The sequence below is a fragment of the Diceros bicornis genome, chromosome 5 (assembly GCF_020826845.1).
Source record: "Diceros bicornis minor isolate mBicDic1 chromosome 5, mDicBic1.mat.cur, whole genome shotgun sequence".
NCBI lineage: Eukaryota > Metazoa > Chordata > Mammalia > Perissodactyla > Rhinocerotidae > Diceros > Diceros bicornis.
The window spans coordinates 44892901-44913892 of NC_080744.1; the positions used below are offsets into that span (position 1 = coordinate 44892901).

Genomic DNA, 20992 nt, shown 5'->3' on the forward strand with positions numbered 1-20992 from the left:
AGCCACGGGGTCACCCTCTGTGCTTCTGTGGGGTGATCCGAAATAGTGCTAGGATTTCAACCGAGTTGTCATCGCGGTTATCCGGAAGACGCTACCCCCCCGCCCCACTTTAAGAGTAAACAATACACCGTATTGCAGTGTCGGTGTAGTAAGGAAATGGAACAGGTTGCCATGCCCGCTGCCTAGGGCGGAGCACGGAGCGCAGTGCCTGTCACCGGCAACGTGATGCGGTTCCGCTGCTTTGGGGAACCCAAAGATTAGAATCTGGGGAGTCATGGCGGCGGGCGGCGCTGCGCCAGGTAAATCAGCAGAGGGGCAGGGCCCGGGTCTCGCGGGTAGTCTCAGAAAACGGGGGCCAGAAAACAGATGGGAGTCCAGGGAGGGAGGGAGGGAGGGAGGCAGAGGCAGCCGGAGGCGGCGGCGAGATTCGGGACACAAAGCGCCCTCCCGGAGGCCCGGCCTGCTCCGGTCCGAGGGCGGCCGACGCACCGCCTCCGCGCGCCCCCGGGCGTCGGCCGTTACTGCTTCCGAGGTCACTTCACCCGGGCACGTCTTTGGGACGCAGACACGCCACGCGCCTGCAGCAGGGGACGAGCCAACCAGCTGGCAAACCTCGAGGCGAATGACGCCGCTCCGTCTATTGCTCCGCTCAGTGTTTACAGACGCGCGCGGGGCACGGCCGAGAGCCCAGGAAGCTTGGCTCTCCCGGCCAGGCCCGCCCGTCGCCCCCGCCTCGCTGCTCGGGGCGCCCCGGCCGCCGTCCAGCGCTCGCAGCCGGAGCCGAGGCTGCCGCGGTGCCAGTAACATTGGGGCCCGGGCTGGAGGAACACAATGCCAGGGCGTGGGGAGGCTGCGACCGCGGCCGCTGTCCCCGCGCCTGCCTCGAGCTCTGGGAGGGGGCGGGCGACAGAGCGGACCCGCCCCGCGCTTGGGCGATGGGGAAGCTGGGAGGGCGCGCAGCCCATAGGGCGCGGGAGCCGGTCCATTCGGGCTCCCTCAGGGGGCTGGGGGGTTTCTATGGTGTGTGTTTGGGGGGGCACCCAAGCTGCCCCCCTGCGTTGGACCCGTGCGCTGAGTTTGGAAAGGTTAAAAAGGCTCGGTAGTTTCCCACCCAAAATCTGCTTTCTGAGAAGGGTTTCCAGCCCCTAATTTGAATCCCGCCTCCCCTCTCAGCCACAACTGTGGGTTCGTCCAAGAGGCGGTTGGGGGTGGGGCGAGAGTTACTGGCGCGAAATTTAAAGGTTTGTGTGTTCCCGCGGTTGTGCTCACGCTGCGCTCTCTTGTTCCCTTTGCTATGCCCTGCTCTGAAGAGGCCCGCGCCATCACCCCCAGCAAGCGGGCCCGGCCTGCAGAGGGGAGCGGCATGCGGCTCCGGTTTACCCGACTCTCGGAGCATGCCACTGCCCCGACCAAGGGGTCCGCGCGGGCCGCCGGCTATGACCTGTACAGGTGAGTAAGGCCCGCCGGCCGCCTGCGCCCCCCAGGGAGGCCAGCCTGGTGAAGAGGCTGAGAGGGCCGCCTTCTGCCCCTGCCATCCCTGCCCCCCGCGGGAACGCCCAATTCCCGAGTTACAGAGCTCTCAGCCCTGTTAGCTTACTTTCAGGCCCTCTGCAGCCACAACTTGAAACATTCTCTTCAAAGGTGACAGAAACAAACGCTTTTTGCATGTATGCAGGGTTTCTGCCCTTTTTTTGTATAGATAATTTTAGCTTGCCTCCAGCATAAATTCATTAGGGATTTGGGCAAAAAGTGTGGAATGGTAAATAAATACCGATAAATGTCCACTGAGGCGTTATTAGTTTTGCAGCATTCATTGTACCCTTTCCACGTGGAGGGCGGAGATGAGTAAGGCCCGCCTTGGCCTTCAAGGACTGGCCTGACCGTGATGCTGTGCCCAATAGAAAGAAAAGCCACGGTGGGACCCTGGGGGCTGAGTGAAAATACCTCAGAAGGAGTAATGAGGGCTGATTCTGCCTTAAAGGGTTAGTGACATTTCTGTAACTGTCCATATTCAAGTTCGCCCCAAGGACTGGGAATTTCAGGAAGGGTCCAAATATGAAAAGCAGAGGTGTTGGTAATACTACCACCCTTTCGTTTGTACGGCACCTTTTCCTGTACTAAGAACTTTCCCATATACCATTTTATTTAATTCTCCCCACAATCCTGAGGTATATGAGTGTTGCTTACTTTTTACAGATTAGGGAGTTTGGGAAAAGCTGAATTGATTGCCCAAGGGCTTGAATGTAGTAGAGGTTTTTTTTGTTTTGTTCTTTTTGGTGAGGAAGATCAGCCCTGAGCTAACATCCATCACCAATCCTCCTCTTTTTGCTGAGGAAGATTGGCCCTGAGCTAACATCTGTGCCCATCTTCCTCTACTTTATATGGGACGCCGCCACAGCATGGCTTGACAAGCGGTGCATCGGTGTGCGCCCAGGATCCGAACCTGCAAATCCTCGGGCCGCCGCAGCAGAGCGCCCACACCTAACCGCTGCACCACCAGGCCGGCCCCTGAGATAGAGTTTTTGACTCTGAATTCAATGCTTTTTTCTCTTGACTACTGTGCCCGGTTCTTAGATGCATCAAGGTAGGTGAAAAGTGATAATGGAGGGAGAGGACGTTTATTACATGACTAAATCCCGAGTGTTAGGGTGTATTTTAAAGCATCCTAGGTAATTCTAATGTGAGAACTACTGGTCTAAGTCATAAGTACAGGAGAAGGGGAGAAAGGAGTGTGATGATAGTAAGGGAGACAAGAAAGAGAAAATTGAGATACAGGCTGTTGTAGCTGAAAGGGATATAGTTCAGTCCCTTAATTTTCATGAATAAACGTAGCGTGATGTAACTTGATTACACCATATCTGGGCACTTTTGTGAGTCTTAGGATCCTGAGACTTCGATTTAAGGTGCTTTAAGCATCCTCCTAATAAAACACAGGTGCCTTTCTGTATACTGAAATAGACATGGAAATAGGTATTTTTAAATCTTTAAATTTGATCTTTTTAAAAAATTAGGTTTAACTACTTGGAGAAAATTCTAACAAAATAAGTAAAAATATAGTACCGCTTTTACTAGTCTTAATTAGGGTCTCCACAGTAACTTCCAGTTCTGCTTTTTGTAAAATCTCTTACATTTCTGTCAAGGAGGGGGCTACAGTAATAGCAACAGTAGCAGCATTGGCTGGGTGGACCTTAGAGAATTGGTTCCTCAGCAGTGTCCATCTCCAGTGATTCAGTGATCGCCTCTCTTCCTCAGCCAGTGAGGTTCATGGGCACAGCGTGGTAAGCTTGGGAAACTACCAGACCAGCAGAGCAGATGCAACACAGCTCTCCCTCCCCTTATGTTGTCCACCCATTTTCCCCTTTCCTTCTCCACATTTTCCCTAATCGCTTAGAGGATTGTGAGAATGAAATGAGTTATAGAAAGCAGTTAGGGCTGTGCCTGGCAGGCACATGGTCAGGGCTTAATGAATGTTAGCTATTATTAACAATTATTTACACTCTTTCTTGGTTCTTTATCTCCCTCTTTTCATACCATGCTGGTGAAACATACACCTTTTAAAAGTCTGCCTTTCTACCCTCTCCTGCTAAATAATTACCTCAATTTCCCAAGAAAATTTTGTTCGGGGGAGAATACATTTATGTGTTAACACCTTGTTCACCCAAAAAATTCACAGAGAATTGCTGTAGCTAACTACCAGTTATTTTCTTTCACTGTCTTCCTAGTGCCTATGATTATACAGTACCACCTATGGAGAAAGCCCTTGTGAAAACCGACATTCAGATAGCTCTTCCCTCTGGGTGTTACGGAAGAGTAGGTAAGTGATTTAAGACACAGGTACCTATTTGTCAGGCTCTTCCTTGGTGATATGCTCCTTCATCGTAGTTTCATTTGGGGTGTAAATGAGGGAAGGGATATCTCTCGGCCTGTGTCCTAAAATAAAGAATTGCCATCTGATGGCGAATGCAGCCGTTTGAAAACTTTCATTTATGTATCTGCTTTTGCCTGTCTCTTTGCTTTTTTTTCTGATTCCTTACTTGAGCTTTTAGGAGCTCACATTGGCCTAGGAGGTTGTTCTCACAACTCCTCACTGTGAGAAAGACTGAAAATATAGGCGATTTTTAACGGGAGCTTTGTTTGCAGTGTTACTGCCATCTTGCACTTCAAGGATCGGATTGCATATGAAGTCAGATTTCTTTGTGAAGATGGTGATGAGAACGGCTAACATTTGTTGTCTAAGAGTATAGAGACGGGCTTAGGATAATGACATATGGCATTTTATATCACAAGAGTAAAACTTGTAACCCCTGTGGGTCCCAGGGTATATCAAGCCACTTGGCCTTTTCCCCTATGGGTTCCTTCTTTGGGGTGTGAGGGGAAGGGATACTCTTCACTGCAGCAGAGGAGCCTCCTCAGAGTGGGAGGAGCTGGGAGAAAATGGAGTGCAAATCAACAGGTTTGACTTTTCTGGAGTGAGTCAGTTGTCGCTGGAGAGAGAGTTTAGAACTTCTTTTCAAGAGCATAATTACTTTCTGGCTAACTTCAGAGTAAACATAAAGGAGCCAATGGAACTGTGACCCTCAAGGGGCAGGGGTGATGGCTAGACTACCACTGTCTTGTTAGCCATGAGGGTGAGAACAGCTAATACTTTGGCCTTTAAAGAAGCAAGATGAGCTCTCTCTTCATCGCTCTTTGGCAGCATTGACTGAATTTTTAGTGTATTTTGGGGGGACAAATCAGGAGATGGAGTAAGATAAAAGTAAAGGCAGGAAGAGACAGCATTTATTAACAAAGTGCCTGATTTAAGTTATTCTGTAATAAAATACTAGAAGTTAGGATAGTTAATGGTAGCCCTGCTGCTCAAGTCAGCAATTATAAGGTATAAACTTAGCATTTTATTTTTTTTCATTTTAAGAATGAAAAGCATAGTAAGAATAAAAAGCATAGTGGAACTGAGTTTTTAAGGTTGAGTTTTTGGCATTTCGCTTGCCTGATATTAGACCTTTTACCTTACTCTGGTTCATTGGTTTCATACAGACGTGTCTTTTGGCATCTGAATCATGAGTAGAGGTCCCAAGTTCTAGGCTAAGCTCTGCTACCCTTTGTTTAGGCCTATGCCTGTCTCTCTCTCTCTTCCTTCTTCCCATCTACACTGCAACATGCTCAGAACTCCCATCTCAAAACAAGTCCTCTCCTCAGTCCTGTGTCCCTGCCACCCACAGTCCTCTTGTGGCCAGACTTCCTGACAGAGTTGCCGTTGGTTGTCCTCCCTTGCTTACCTTTCAGTTCACTCCCCAGTCCACGCCACACCACCTGAGATCTTCAACTGACCGCAGCCCTGTGGTAGTGATTCAAGTTGGTTTTGAATTAAACCCGGTCAAAATTTTCTAAACTGTTCTTTTCTACTTTGATAATACAGTATGATAAATACATTCTTTAATTTAGAACCATCTGCTAAAGTTAAGATGAAGATATAGATGTTATAGGAGCTGAGAGTGACATGCTTAAATTGTATCATTTATACCCAATATTGCCCTTACCCCTTAAAAGAGCCAATTTCTCCTTTTTTTTTTTTTTTTTGTGAGGAAGATCAGCCGTGAGCTAACATCCACGCTAATCCTCCTCTTTTTGCTGAGGAAGACCAGCTCTGAGCTAACATCTATTGTCAATCCTCCTCCTTTTTTTTTTTCCCCAAAGCCCCAGTAGATAGTTGTATGTCATAGCTGCACATCCTTCTACTTGCTGTATGTGGGACGTGGCCTCAGCATGGCCGCAGAAGTGGTGCGTCGGTGCGCGCCCGGGATCTGAACCCGGGCCGCCAGTAGTGGAGCACACGCACTTAACCACTAAGCCACGGGGCCGGCCCCCTTTTCTCCGTTTTGTTTTTCAGCTCCACGTTCTGGCTTGGCTGCAAAACACTTCATAGATGTAGGAGGTAAGATATTTACATTTTTATTCTGTAAATATTTGCAAGTATTTACTCTGTCTTTGCTTAAGAGGTAGTAATCAAATGACAAATTTTATTTTTATTTTCAGGAAAAGGAAATGATTTTTGTTGTGTCTTGTCTTTTAGAAATTTCCATCTCTGCAGTAATAGATAACTATGGTATAGTTTCAAATGCTATTTGGTTATGTCTAATTTTTAAATGACCATTATGTTATTTTACTAATAGGCTAACTAGACACTATATTATGGGGGGTAGGATTTTTGCCTTGGTTTAATGATAATCTGCATTTAGTCCAAAAATGACTATTCATAGAAGAAAGTTTGTTATTATAAGGTAAGGAAAAGCTTTTATGTCATTTTTTTAAGCAATTATATTTTGCTTAATTATTAATAATTCATAGTAATTAAATAATTATTAAATAATTGTTTAAGCAAAAGTTTCTAGAAAATGCAGGTTTATCTTGTAGTAAGAATTTTCTTACCTCTATAAGAAAGCTAGCCATATTTGGCAGAATATAAAAAGAGAATCTTTCCATAAAGTCAGAAGAGAAAACTGCTTCCCTGTCTACATTTCTTGCTGAGTAAGTCCTCAGTGGCTCCTTTTTCCCTTATAACAAAGCCTTACTCCTCTCCCAAAGTCAACAACTTCCTCGCAGGGGTCTTTTCATGAAGGAGCCCGTCTCCTCTGCTAGCCACCCTTGCTGTGGGATCTCGAACTGCCCCTTACTGTAAGGAAATTCTCACCTTCCTAATATGGCCTCCTTGCTTGGGATCCCCTCATTACTGGGGTATGGACCCCACTGACAGGGTCCTCATGTCCTGACCCCTTTTTCTCCCCAGCGGTAGTGAGTGAGCGCTTCACTAACAAGACATCTTGGCGCTCTGCTAGATTCTCTGCCTCTGGCCATTTTTACAAAGCAACTTTTTAGCAGATGAGGAAACTGGTTCAGAGATGAGCCCAAGTTGACATGTTAAAAACTGGAATCTCCATCCATATGATCCCTGTCCCCCTGTTCTTTCCATTGCAATTAACTGCTGTGGATCACCCTGCCCCTTCCTCCAGCAACCAAGCACTGACCTGAGTTAGCTCACGGTTACATGCACTGCAGGGATTAAGCACTGGATGAGGCATGTCCTGGCCTGTCTCTGGCCTGCCCTTCACTGCCCCCATGGTGTCACTAGGTGGTGCTGTGTGGCAAGACAGAAGCCCAAGACTAGTTCTTAGACACTGAAGAGGGGCTGAGTCTGACACAGCAGGGATGGACAGCCCACTCAGTTTGAGGATTGCCTGGGCTCAGTTATGTTTGATTTTCAAAAGTACTTTTCCAAGGTCAAGTGTTGTAATTTAGGACTGTAACTTAAGGATATAAAAAATTGTATATATTTTTAAAGAAATTTCAAAGAGTTGTCAAAGGAACATGGGCTTTGGAGTGACAACTGGATTTGGGTTCCAGCTTTGTCACCAACTAGCTAGTTATTACTTAACTTCTCTGAGCCTCAATTTCCATCATCTGTAAAATGAAACTGTGTGCTTGTCTCTGAAGGGCGAGAGGATTAAATGATAATGTATGTAGAATATCTAACACTGCTTGGCACATATGAGACCCTGTAAGTTGTATTTTCTGTGCCCTAGGGACTTCACAGATTTTTGTATGTGTGTGGAAACTTTTTTTCTCTGACTTTGTTAGTAATTTTTGCTCTGTTTAAAACAACCGTCTGAAAAAATTCATGTAAAAGAAATGGAAAGTTAGTTTGCCTGGTGGTTGGTGTGGTATTATTCATAAAATCACATTGTGGTGTGTTCTTGGATGCAGAGTATCTTAAAAATGTCTCTTAGGCACAAGTTTATCATAGTTGGCCACAGTTTTTATTTCAGAAGAGAGATGTTGTTAGAAATCCCAGGCAGTAAATAAGGGTCAAAGGGAAAAGTTGAATATGCAGGATTCCGTTCAGAATTCACATCTGGTAGGTGTGGATAGTTTTCAGTAAAGAAGGTTTCCAACAAATGACATGCCAAAGTCTTGACACAGTAGAACTTTTGCCTGAAGTCAGTTAATCACTCTGCCAGTTCCAATGCATGATTTTTCCAGTGATAACTTCAAAATACTTTCTGCTTTCTCATGAAGAGAAATATCCCTGATGCTTATATCCCTTATGTAGAAAAAGAGTAAGTCTTGGGTTTTTCTTGAAGGTCAAATCGCCTTTGAGTAATAAATGAACTTGAAACTACTGGATTTTTTATACTATTGGCATTCATGCTAAAAAAAAGTATTAATTGAGGGCCTTTTTTTCTGCCATACATTTTAATTGACTTCAAACGACTTCATTTCTTTTTAGTTAGTTAAAAGCTTTTCACGTTTCTGTGTGCCAAGCATAAAATCTTGGTAGATCACCTGGCTTTGCAGAATTCAAGACACCCAGCCATTTGAGAACTCCTGATAGGACTGCTTTACAGATTTCTAGCAAAGGTCTTTACAAAAAGAGAGTGTTTTTGTATGGTAGACGATACCGTAAAGTGAAAAAATAAATACTTGCAAGTCATGAAAAAGAGTTAAATACCCAAAGAGATAAAAAAAAAAAATCATAAACAAAATATAGAAGAGGACATGCAAATGTGCAACATACGGAGGAAAACAGTCCAGCCTCACTAGTCATCAGGGAAACGCAAGGGAAAGCCACGAGATACCATTTTTTTTTTTTTTTTTTTTTTTGTGAGGAGATCAGCCCTGAGCTAACATCCGCCAATCCTCCTCGTTTTTAGCTGAGGAAGACGGCCCTGGGCTAACATCGGTGCCTATCTTCCTCCACTTTATATGGGACGCCGCCACAGCATGGCTTACCAAGCAGTGCGTCGGTGCACGCCCGGGATCCGAACCAGCGAACCCCGGGCCGCCGCAGCGGAGCGCGCGCACTTAACCGCTTGCGCCACCGGGCCGGCCCCGAGATACCATTTTTGACTCATCATACTGGCCAGAATTAAAAAGATCACTACCACCTGGTACTGGCAAGGCCTTTGGAAATGGGCATTCTTAAATATCGCTGATGGAACTTTGAACTGCTACACGGTTTTTGCAAAGTTATCTAGCAATATCCATTAAAATTTGAAATGTACACACCCTTTGACCCAGGAAAGTGCTTTTTGGAACCTATTTGATGAGAATAAACGCATCCACAAGGACGTACGTAAGGACTGCTTCGTTTATGAGAGCAGAATGTGAAAGCAACCCAAGTGTCTGATAATATGTGAGAGAAGAGTTACACGGAAATGCTGGTACTGTATTTCCGTATCTTGGAAGTAAAAAGAATGAGTAAGATTTATATATAGTCATCTCAAATGATGCGTATGTTATTTAAGTGGAAAAAAGAAAGTAATATGTACAACATATTACTGTAACATTGACTACCTAAGGGAAGATAGGGGAACATTATTGGCTTTTGCTTGATATGTATGTGTACTATTTGGATAATCTAAAATTTTTCTATTAAAGTAGAAACAAAAGAGTTCAGAAGTCAGTCTACATTGTCTTTAACTCATTCTAGATAAATGAGCACTAGCTGTACGTCAGATCTCCCAGCATGGAGAGTGCATGGTCTTCTGTGGTCATTTGCATGGAATGACATGTTCTACGGAAGGGTTTCTTCATTACATCTGCAGCCAAAACTTTCTTGTCCATATAGATAATATAGAAAACAGCTAGTCCCATCTTTATATCAGTTCTTTCATAAGGACGAATTTAATAGTCAACTGACAATGGGAAAGAAACCAGGCTTCAGTATTCTTTGAATTAGTCAAAGTTTTGTTGCTCTGCAACTGGGAAAGAATAGACAGCTTGCTTCAGTCTAGACGTGATAGGAACTACCTCCGCTGCCTTTCAGCCACTTCAATACTCACCTTTCTTACTGTGAAAAAGTTATTTATCTTTAATTCAAACTCTTAGAAATGTTGTGTCAGGAATCTTTTAAGAAGTATACACATTCAATTTCACTTATCCCTAGTAATTCATTCATAAAGCACAGGAGTTCATTTAAATTTTTAGTGTAATCCACTGCAAAAATCTAAAATGTTAGTTTTTCTGAGTATTTTTCCCCATGGTCAAACTTTTCTTTTGATTTGCCTTTTTTTTTTTTTTCCTATATGAGAAAATTGAAAAGGAATACTTACCCTTGTTCTGTTAAAAAAAAAAATTTTTTTTTTTCAGTTGACCTTCAAATAATTATGAGTCTGGCCAACGGGCATTAGTACCCATTGAGCTAAATTCCTGATTGTTTTTATTTCCTTTTTTTTTTTTTGATAAGCATTTTTTTTAGGAGATAGGATGTTAGTAAGATGTAAGACGTAACATGGAGCTACGTTTAATTAGGTTCACACGAATCCTACCCAGCATTTTACAAAGTGAGAAAAAAGAATTAACATGTATAAAAGGAAATTGGCAGTGGAAGGGACACGGGGGATGGGGAGTGACTGTAATAGGGGATTTCTTTCTGGGGTAATGAAAATGTTGTAAAATTGGTTGTGGTGATGGTTGCACAACTCTGAATATGCTTCTGTTGAATTGTGAATTATGTCTTAATATTAAAAAGGGACATGAGAAGCTCTGGTGCGCCTATATTATCTGTCCTTGTGTTTATGGAAACATTTTAAATTCTTGGCCCAAAGAATTCACCAGGGTAAGAAGTCTGGTAAATGTACCTCTCTGGGCCAAGGCAAGGCCCTGGCTCAGGTTTCTCTCCTACAAAGATATGCTGCCCTTGTGTTTATAATCTCAAGCAGGTACTAATTACACACTTCTATGATAAGTGTACTCCTTATTAAGCTTATGTGCTAATGTTCGGAGAGATCATGCTCTAAGAAAGCATGGTGGCTCAGGTTAAAAGGAGAGGAAGAATATGAACTGAAAAATTCAGCTCCATTCTTATTATAAAAATGGAATGTTCTGATATTTGCTAGACTGCTGCTTAACAATGTCAGCATTGACTTATTCTACTACAGATCTTCAGGCTTTTTGACATTTTTATTGATGACAATCGTATTTCAATCTGGATATTAGTGAGAAGCTGCTACCAGGAAAAGCCTTTAAAACCCAAGTCATAATTTCCTCCTAGTCTTTTTGGCAGATGTGCAGCAGGTAGACGGGGTTTGGAGAGAGCTATTCGGGATGACTGTCCGAGATAAGTGCCTGCTCCTAGTTTAGAGTAGGAAATGGTCACCATTTGTAAGGGTGACAGGTTGGAAAATTAGGACCATTTTCTAAATTCTTATTTGCATTTTAGTAATAACATTTCCTAGTTTTGAGACTTGACATAGTACCAGAGCAAGATTCACTTATTCAGTTGTAAGGATAAAAATCTTAACAGCTACATAAGAATGATTTTGGGGTAATCTTACACCCTCAGTGTTTTGGTAGCATTAGTCAAACTCATTATTTTTCTTTTCTCCAGCTGGTGTCATAGATGAAGATTATAGAGGAAATGTTGGTGTTGTACTGTTTAATTTCGGCAAAGAAAAGTTTGAAGGTATGTTAAATACAGACAGTCACATAAAACACAGTGAGTTTTGTGAGTTATATATGTGTAAACCACACTGACTCCTCTCATTCTCATTGCACAAAGCAGAATATAGAGATGCATCAATACAGTGTCAGTAATAGACTGTTTTGTTTGTTTTTTTCCTTTGAAGTCAAAAAGGGTGATCGAATTGCACAGCTCATTTGTGAACGGATTTTTTATCCAGAAATAGAGGAAGTTCAAGTAAGTATCATAAAAGCCAAGTAGAGAACGAATGATGTAACATCTTAAGTGAAGAAAAAAATATAATTTTGAGGACTTAATGTGCTGTATGTAAATAAGTAGTAGCATATGTGACTAGTCCATTTTAAGCAAAATTACAATGTTAGTTTTAGAATTTCTTGAAATGTTTTTCATAGCTATTGTATAGTATTACTTTGGATAATCATTTATACTGTGAAATTCAGTATTTGGGTGGTGAACATGATGTAATATATGCAGAAATAGAAGTACAATGATGTACACCTGAAATTTTTACAATGTTATAAACCAATGTTACTGCAATAAACAAAAAATTAAAAAAAAAAACACTGAAAAAAAATTTATTCCCTTCTAGAACACAAAATAAATAAATAAATAAATAAATAAATATACTGTGAAATTCTAGTATTTCCTTAGCTTTTTTGAAAATTATCTGATATTTTAATTTATGGGGCTTTTTAAAAATTTAATTTTCTTTTTGTAATCTCCTTTTTGAAAAGATGTGATAGCAGTAATAAAAATTACAAATTAGCGCCTGGAGAGATGTGAAAGAGGATCTGCAATTAACTATATGGCTTACCTCTTCTGTCTTTTCAGGTTTTGGATATCACTGAAAGGGGTTCAGGAGGTTTTGGTTCTACTGGAAAAAATTAAAATTCCAAGAAGAGAAAATGAGAAAACGTATTTTTTTCCTAGAGTTTTTGCTTAAAGCATTTTTGGTGTTTTGTAGTTCTGTAAACTTAATAGCTTTAACTTGTAAAAATATTTGGTTCTCTTATGATCAGGAAAAGGGTACCTCTGTTGAGATCACAGAGAAACATACTTTTTTGTTTTTCTCTACATTTGGTGGTTGTAGAAATCTTTATGATGACCTAATGCAAACAGTTTTTTTAATCAAATGTACGTCATTTACAGATCCAAAAAAGACTGTATTATTTAATTCACTAAATACTACCCCTTCAGCGAGTTATTTTAATTGCTTTGTAAATCATAAGCAATGCCTTTCATTCAGTAAATCTGAATTCTGTCACAGATGCTAATTATTGCATAAACTGAACTAAAAGATGATAAAAAGAAGTTAAAGGTACTCTGTTCTTCTCTTCATTGGTCTAAAACAATTTTTTTTTTTCATTTAAGATGCTTTGTGAAGGTGGGAAGAGGAAGATCCTCAGTTTATTTTTTCATTTTTTTAGTTTTTTTTTTTAATCCCTTTCATAGACCCATGTTTGACTGGGTAGAGGTATGTTTGTGAAAGGAAATGTAATTTGGGAATTTACAGTTGGTTTGTTCCTCTGAATTTCATTCCATCAAGTAAATTGTGCAAGTTGTAGTTATATGAGTTTCCTTCACTGAAGTAGCAATAGGCTGTATCCAAGAAATATGCAAGTTAATAGGGATAAAATAGATGTAATGATAGCTTTACACTGGGTTTGTCCACGCCAGGTCCTTTTGAGTAAATATGTTTAAGCAGCATTTCACTGCAGACGGGGCTGATTCTGTGGATTAGCTTGGTTAACATCTATTGCAATCTTCTAGGTGTGCTTTCCTCTCCTGTATTTCCCAGACCCCTTTGCACCAGGGCTTTGGGTGTCACAAAGGCTTTGTCAATCAGGCACTTTAGTGTGAGATTCCTGAGGCATCGTTTTTGCGAGTGTGGGTCATACAGATTCAGTTCTTCTGGAGTTGGCAGCTCTCTTGGCCGCCCAGTTCCTAGAAGGTCAGGCGAGAGTTTGTTTCTTCTGTCCTTCCAGTGATTCTCTGGGCCATTTATACTCTGCAATGCAGTATTTTCCATCTGTGGGCCACAATTCATTAGTGAGTCATGAAATCAACTCAGTGGGTCATAACTAGCGTTTTAAAAAATTGAACAGAAGAAACAAGATAGCACATGTCAGATGGGTAAATGTTGTGAAGATTGTTTGAATTACATGTTTATGTGTGCATGTGTGTACTGTTATGATATAAATTATTTCTGTGGTGAATAAAATTTAAATAAATTCTTTTCAGTTAAACTAGCCAGAGTGGATTCTGTTCTCTGAACTCTGACCAATACATAGTAACAAGTGAGTAAGAACAAATAGTATGATGTGACTACCAGGAGGTATGGCCTCAGCTTACACTGTTAATGTTAGTTACCACTATTGAAAGTCCACTATATTAAGCACTTTTAGAAGCTGCTCATTTCTTTCTCATAGCATACCTGTGGGAGAGTAGATAAAACGTTCTTTTTTTGTAGATGACAAAAATAGGCTCAGAGACATTTGGTAACTTGCTTCGGATTTCAGCTAATAATGACCACTATTAAAACTCAGGTCCTATGGCTTCAAAGCCCATGTTCTTTGTAGTATCTTCAGTCTTCCAAGTGGTAGAGAGAATACAGAATGGAAGCGATGGTTAATGCAAGTCCTCTAGTTTGTTCATACCTGGAATGTATTTCCATCTGGGCACCGTAGTTAAAGGAAGATGCTCAGAACTGAAGCTCCTCTGAAAGTTAGAGGCTTGGAATTGTATCCGTGGGGGACAGAGGAGAGACGGGGGGGTGGGGGGGGGGATGGGGCGGGGAGTTGGAGAAGTGGTGTGGTGTTGAGAATCCAAGGAATGTGGAGGGAAGGAGGGGTGGCTAGAGGAGGTCCCTGGGATATGACAGATGTTAGATTTTAAAGGCTCAGGGAACTGTACGTGAACTGAGGGACTGGAATTAGGGTCAGTGGATTTAGTCTATAGAAGACGGTGCCTGTGCGATGATAGAAAATACATGTGCATCTCTGCCCCTGGTTCCTGGCACGGAGCTCCTAAAGCCCTCACAATTCCCAAAGTAGTAAGAGCACTAGGACCATCTCTTGTTCTAATGTTGGTCTTTAACCTTTGTTCCTGACACAGCTCCTGAAACCCTTGTAATGTCGTGGGTGATAGGAGTGTCTTTTGTCCCAAGGAGATGACTCTGGGTGGGCTCCTGGATGAGGGCTGGTCACCAGAAAGACCAAGCCATGATTAGAAGCTTGGAATTTTCAGCCCTGCCCTCCATTTTCTTGAGAAGGGAGAAGGGCTGAAAATGGAGTTGATGATGATCATGCTTATATGATGAAGCCTCCATAAAATCCCAAAAGTACAGGGTTTGGAGAGCTTCCGAAGGGTTGGTGAACACATGGAGGCGCTGGAAGAGTGGTGCACCCAGACAGTGCACGGAAGCTCTGCGTCCCTTCCCACATACCTTGCCCTAAGCATCTCTTCCATCTGGATGTTCAACTCTATCCTTTATCATATCATATCCTTTAATAAACTCGTAAACATAAGTAAGTGTTTCTGAGTCCCGTGAGCCGCTCTAACAAATTAGTCAAACCCAAGGAAGGGGTCTTTGGAATCGCCAGTCTATAACCAGTTGGTCAGAAGCACAGGTGACAACCTGGACTTGTAATCAGCATCTGAAGCTGGGGAGGGGGCCAGTCTTGGACTGAGCCCTTAACCTTTGGGATCTGACACTATCTCCGGGTAGGTAGTGTCAGAACTGAGTTCAATTGTAGGACTTCCAGCTGGTGTTGCAGAGAGTTGCTTGGTGTGGAGAAAGTCATCACATATTTGGTGACCAGAAGTGAAGTGTTTGATGTGAGTAGTAAGAGATTCACAGGGAAGAAAGACATAGTAGGGAAGAACTGGACTTTTCACTACATAGAAAGGAAAAAAGCTGTTTTTTTCCTTTACAGTGGCATAAGGGCAGACCCATGGAACTTCCCTAAAACAGCAAATTAAATGAAAAAAGCAAAGACTGCCATATGGGAGAGTATAAAACAGTCTGTTGGGGTGGGATTATTGGAGACTATTTTCTATGTTATATATGCAAAGTTTGAATATTTTATAGTATTTTTACTTCGTTTTATTGTGAAATACATTTAGAAAAGTGTATAAAACAAAAGTGTATGATATAGTGAATAACTACAAAATAGAAACACCTAAGTAGTGCTCTAGATTGGTTTTCTAGGAGGTGAAAGCCCTATGCTAATAAGGCTTGGTTCCTGAGCTCCTTGCAGCTTTCTCTTCCAATCTGCTAGATTCAGTTGTTAGCACAGGGAGACCAGAGAGCGTCCCCTTATAAGGGCAAGTTCTTCCTCCCCACTAGAAAGGAAACCAAAGTTTTTCACTGATGGCCAAAGAAGCATTATCTTCATATGTAGGGCTGCACCTCACGATTTTCAGATTAACTACAAATTGAATAGCAGTTACCACTCTATCAGTTTAATAGCGTCTCAGGCAGAAACGAGGCAGTTTTCCTGTTTGTTGACAGTTCCGCCTCACTTGCTAACAATGCCCACTGTCCACTCTGGTCCTTGGTACGTATAATCAGAAGAGAAATAATCAGGGAGACTCCTGCAGACTAATCTGATGCTCCATCAGTTAATTTACTTTGGTGGCTATCTGCAGAAGAAGTCACATACTAGTGCTTGGCCTAGGTGGATGAGGGGACAAGGCACCTTCCCTCCACAGTACTTCCTGCCACGTGACCATCTCCCTCCCACCTGGCAGGAGATATCAAATGATTGTTTCCTTAAATTCATTTTCCATCTTATCAATGGAAGGATGGTGGCAGGTTGGAGGGCTAAGCTATGTAGACACATGGAATTTTGTGAAGTGAATATGTCCGAGTTTGGGGTCAATGGGCCTTGGACTGTTGGAGTAATTATGTGAGTATTGAGTCCTAGTTATCACACAGAGCATTCTCAGCATGGCTCCTACCCCAATCCTCTCACTTTGACTATCCCCAAATCACCCTTGGTCCTGTTTCTCATTTGCCCTTCTTTTCCCCTGCATCTTCAACTCCAGCTGTGGTCCCTGTTAGGGGAGGACCAATAGTTTGTACTTATGTCTTCCCCACTTCCTTTCCCTGCTGCTAAGGTCTACTGCATACTCTGAGGAATGGTGATAGACTGTCAGTCACAAGGACTGCAGATGACAGAGGAGGACAGAAATCATATGGGCCGAATTCAGTGATAATATTCATAGTAATATTTATAGATTCGGAGAGCATCCCTGGATACAGAAAAAGCTGTTCATGCAAACCCCATGCTAAGAGGTGTGTAATTCTGGTAATGATAATAGTGGTCTTTGATCAGGCCTTTAAAGCCGTTTTATCTTCTGTTCGTTAGGGTAAAATATATTATTTCACGTAACTGACCTCATCCTTTTAGCTGAGAAATATCCTCTAGTATTGTATCATTATCCTAAGAAGAGAGGTGAGGTTGGGAGGAATAACTTCTCAAAGGTGAAAATAAAATGCCTTTTCCTGAAAAGCCACATCTCCATTTGGAGATACATAATGTACACAGTGTTTTGACACTGCTCTTTTCCTTACTGAAAGGAGGAGAAAAAATATATAAATGAAACTGAAATTTTCACTGAGGAAATAGTCTCAAGAAGTATATGAAGAAAAAAGAAAGAAGTATACTAAAAATGATTCCCCTTATTAGCAACTAAACATGGTTAAGTTGGGAGAATTTTAAAAGATCCGGGAGGTCTCTTAAAGAAAATGTCTAGTAACTATGAAAGTAAGATTATAGAGAAAATTTATGATTAACAAGTTACTAAATTATGTCTTGGTTTGATCTTAATTTTTAAAAATGGGTTTTACAGATGTGTAAGGACACCTGGGAGAATATATGCCAAAATAATGATTATCTCTGGCTGTTGGAATTGCTGATGATTTTTTCCTTTTTGCACTATCTATATTTTAACATGAAAACTATATTACTAGGTTAAGAAAAAAGCTTAAAATTTTATGGCAAAATATGTTTGTTTAATTTTGATCACATTTACTATTTTAATCAATATCTTTAATATTGAAAATATGTGGGAAAATTATGACAATGTTATAAGTTTTGAAGAAAAAATATGCAAGTTGGTATAATGGAAAAGCACTAGCTTTAGGAGTTTTAGACCCGAGTTTTAAGTTCTGCTCTTTTACTAACTAAAAGATCTTGAATAAGTAAAATAACCTTACAGATACTCAATTTTCTTATCATAAAATAGGGAGAGTGCATCAGATAATCTCCAGGGTCTGTTCCTGCTCTTCTAGTCTGTTTTGCAAATTTTAAGAACAGACTGTATGGCTGTGGCAAACTACTGCCACCTGGTGGCAGTTATCTAAAGTGAGGGGGCTGTATTTAAGGTATAAAATCACCATTCATTCATTCATGCTTACATTTGCCTAGCATCTATATGCTGGGTAAGTGCCAGCATCACCATTCATTCAATTGAGTGTTTTTCTATATGATATAGGTAAAAACAACTAAGATGTGAGCTGTCACTTGCTAGCTGCATGACCTTGAGGCCATCATTTAACCTCTGAGTCTCTGTCTTCCCATTTAAAAAATAAAGATAATATCCACCTTACATTATTAGAAAATCTAGAGATGGTGGATGTAAAGTATCTCACACAGTCCATGGCAAAGAATATTTGGTATTCTTTGGTAGCAATTATCTTCAGGAAGGTTACCATCTGGTAGGGGGAATAAGACAAATGCAGAAATCTGTGCAGTTTGTGATATGCCTTGAAAAATACAGAGAAGGCACAAGGCACATTCAGAAAATGGCAAAACCAAAGTTCAAACAGACTGGAGTATAAAAGACATACTTTTTTAGGAAATTGCTGGTGACTATTCTGAAATGGTAGGTTGCAGGTCCACTCTGGAGAGTCCTAAATGCTGGGGAAGCAATGGCCCACCACAGAAGAGTTTGGGGCAAAGAGTAACATCACCAGAGCTGAGCTGTGGGAAGATTGATATTAATCTGATGCCTGTGACAATGAGGTTAAGAGACCATCATCAAAACAGCCGGGTAATGAGCACAGAGGATGGCAAAGGAAAGACAGATGGAAATGACACCGAGAAACTGCAAAAACAAAGTTGAGAATGAATCTAAGATGACTTAAGACATTGTTAGATTCCAAATCAACTACCTGAGACAAAGGGAGGCTAAGATGTGCCTGGTGTGAAAACAACCAGCCACAACAGTTATAGGACTGGACTCCAGGGTTCCTGAGTCAGGGTCTAATCCCCCTTCTCCACCCAGGAAAGGTGTTAACCCAACTCTCCACTCAGGTGTGAACACTGAACGAAATATGAGGTTGGCCTTCTTGGCACACTTAATACAAGTACATAGGAAAAAAAACTTTTTGTGACTATTTTCTAATGTGCCAGGGGCTAGAGGGGACATATTGTGACAATATACTCTTCTACAAGCCCGCTCACTGAGTATTAGAAAGGGCATTATACTTACAGGAAAATAAAATCTCAAGTGTGCCCCATTTTGAAATCCCTGTGGGATTTATAATGGCTTAACTTTTAGTTGACATGAAATATTTTTTTTCTGGCATCTTAGAGAAGCAGGCAATTTCAGAGGTGATGTTTTGACAAATAGTAGCACAGATCAGGACAAATGACAAGAAGCTCTCATAAAATGTACTTTGACTAGAGCAAAGGCAAATAATGATATAATCCCCTGCAGCTCTATGTTTGGAATGGAAATGTTATATTGTTGGGGATGATAGGAAAAATGATATTAGAAAAAGACTAATGCTGTATGGGGGTCCTGTCAGATGGGGGAGTATAAGATAATTCCATGATATGTGGAATAATACGATTCAGAAAAAAGAAGGGCCCGTTGACTGAGACTGGGTTTGATTATCATAGGAGAGATGAAACCCTTTTTCATAGTCAGAAAAATCAATATACAGCCAAAGAAGGGAAGCCTTTTGATGATAAGGCAATAAAAACTTCAAAGGCTAACTTAAAAACGTTTCCTGATTCGTTTCAGCCTGAACTTCTCCCTGTGCCCGTCTCACGCTGTCCGCCAGCTCTTTTGCTGGAATATGTTACCCAGTCTCCTTGGAATCATGACCGGGTCTCGTTGGAATGGAAACTGTGTCAGGCTGCGGGGGTGAGTGGGAGGGAAAACCGTGCTGGCGGAAACAGAGGAAGTGTTTTTTCACTTGAGAGCCAGGAGTAAGTGCTGACATTGTCTCGCATGTGTCTGGGGACAATGGCACATGCCAATGCTAACACGTCCACTTCTCTGAGTCCCTTGCTCAGAGGCGTTTGGCAAGGGACTGCAGAAGCCACAGCTGTTTCTCTCGCCCCATCCCCAAATCTCTACATCCCTTTCCTCCCTCTTGGGAATGTGAAGAGGGGACAACAGGCAGTTTCCACCTTTGTGTTATTAGCATAACCATCCGGAGAGAATTTTCTTATTCTTCCCGCATATGTATTTTGAAGTGAAAAATCTTTTTCCTTACATAACTTCACTTCCACTCTTCCTAAGCACACCCTTTAGGGAGTTTGAACATTAACGTCAGCTGACTTGAGAGCAGCACTGAGCAAAGCTGCATTTTCTAGGCCAGAGTAGACCAAGTTAAGTTAAAGGAGCGGTTGCCAGTGGATGCTGACTAAGATAGGCAAGAGGCTGATTAATCACCCTGGGCTGCCTGCCAGTGGGCCTCTGGCACCCCTCTCCCCAAGTTCATGGTGGGGGTGTGCAGCTCAGACCCCTCAGGCTTCCAGTACACTTCTGATGAGCCTGCTGTGACAGCTCCCTGGCCCTTGGCTACTGCCGTATAGTTGAGTAGCTGAGAGAAAGATGTATGTTTATTTTTAAAGATAGTTTTATTTATGTATGACACAATGTCTACACTGAACATCTTTTGTTTAAAAGGCAAAAAGAATCACCTGTTTGCCACATTTTACTTGTACTTTCTCCCCAAGACTTGTTTGTAGGCGTAGAATATCATCTTTTAAACTGCTTTGTCCTGATATAATTATCTGTGTCAACTTTTGTTAGAATCAGTTGTCAGAACTGCAATTAGAATACAAATAGTAGGAGGAAGAGAACTAACCTGAAATACTCTGTACTCCAGGTGCTGTGCTAGTTGTGTTACTTTTGCCTGAACAGGATATTTTGTAAAGCGAGGGCAGAATTCCTCTTAGGGCAAAAACTAGTTCCTTTATTTTTTTATTTTTATTTATTGTTTTTGGTGAGGAAGATTAGCCCTGAGCTAACATCTGTTGCCAATCCTCATTTTGCTGAGGAAGATTGGCCCTGGGCTAACATCTGTGCCCATCTTCCTCTGCTTTATATGTGGAACGCCATCACAGCATGGCTTGATGAGCGGTGCATAGGTCCGTGCCTGGGATCTGAACCTGTGAACCCTGGGCCACCAAAGTGGAACACGCCAACTTAACCACTACGCCACCGGGCCAGCCCCAGTTTCTTTATTTTTAGGGAGTCAACAATCCATTC

The 20992-nt window shown here is 41.8% G+C and overlaps 1 protein-coding gene across 2 annotated transcripts; it reads left to right on the top strand.

Annotated features, from left to right (window-relative positions):
* The first annotated feature begins 1193 nt into the window (after window positions 1-1193).
* Window positions 1194-13725, top strand: DUT (deoxyuridine triphosphatase). Of its 2 annotated transcripts, XM_058541523.1 has the most exons (6): window positions 1194-1449; window positions 3723-3814; window positions 5888-5932; window positions 11384-11458; window positions 11622-11692; window positions 12308-13725. In XM_058541523.1, exons 1-6 carry the CDS (start codon window positions 1295-1297, stop codon window positions 12362-12364), a joined length of 495 nt encoding a protein of 164 aa, XP_058397506.1. In that variant the 5' UTR covers window positions 1194-1294; the 3' UTR covers window positions 12365-13725. The 2 variants fall into 2 exon arrangements, with proteins under 2 accessions (XP_058397506.1, XP_058397507.1); XM_058541524.1 differs by lacking the exon at window positions 5888-5932.
* Window positions 13726-20992: the final 7267 nt, after the last annotated feature.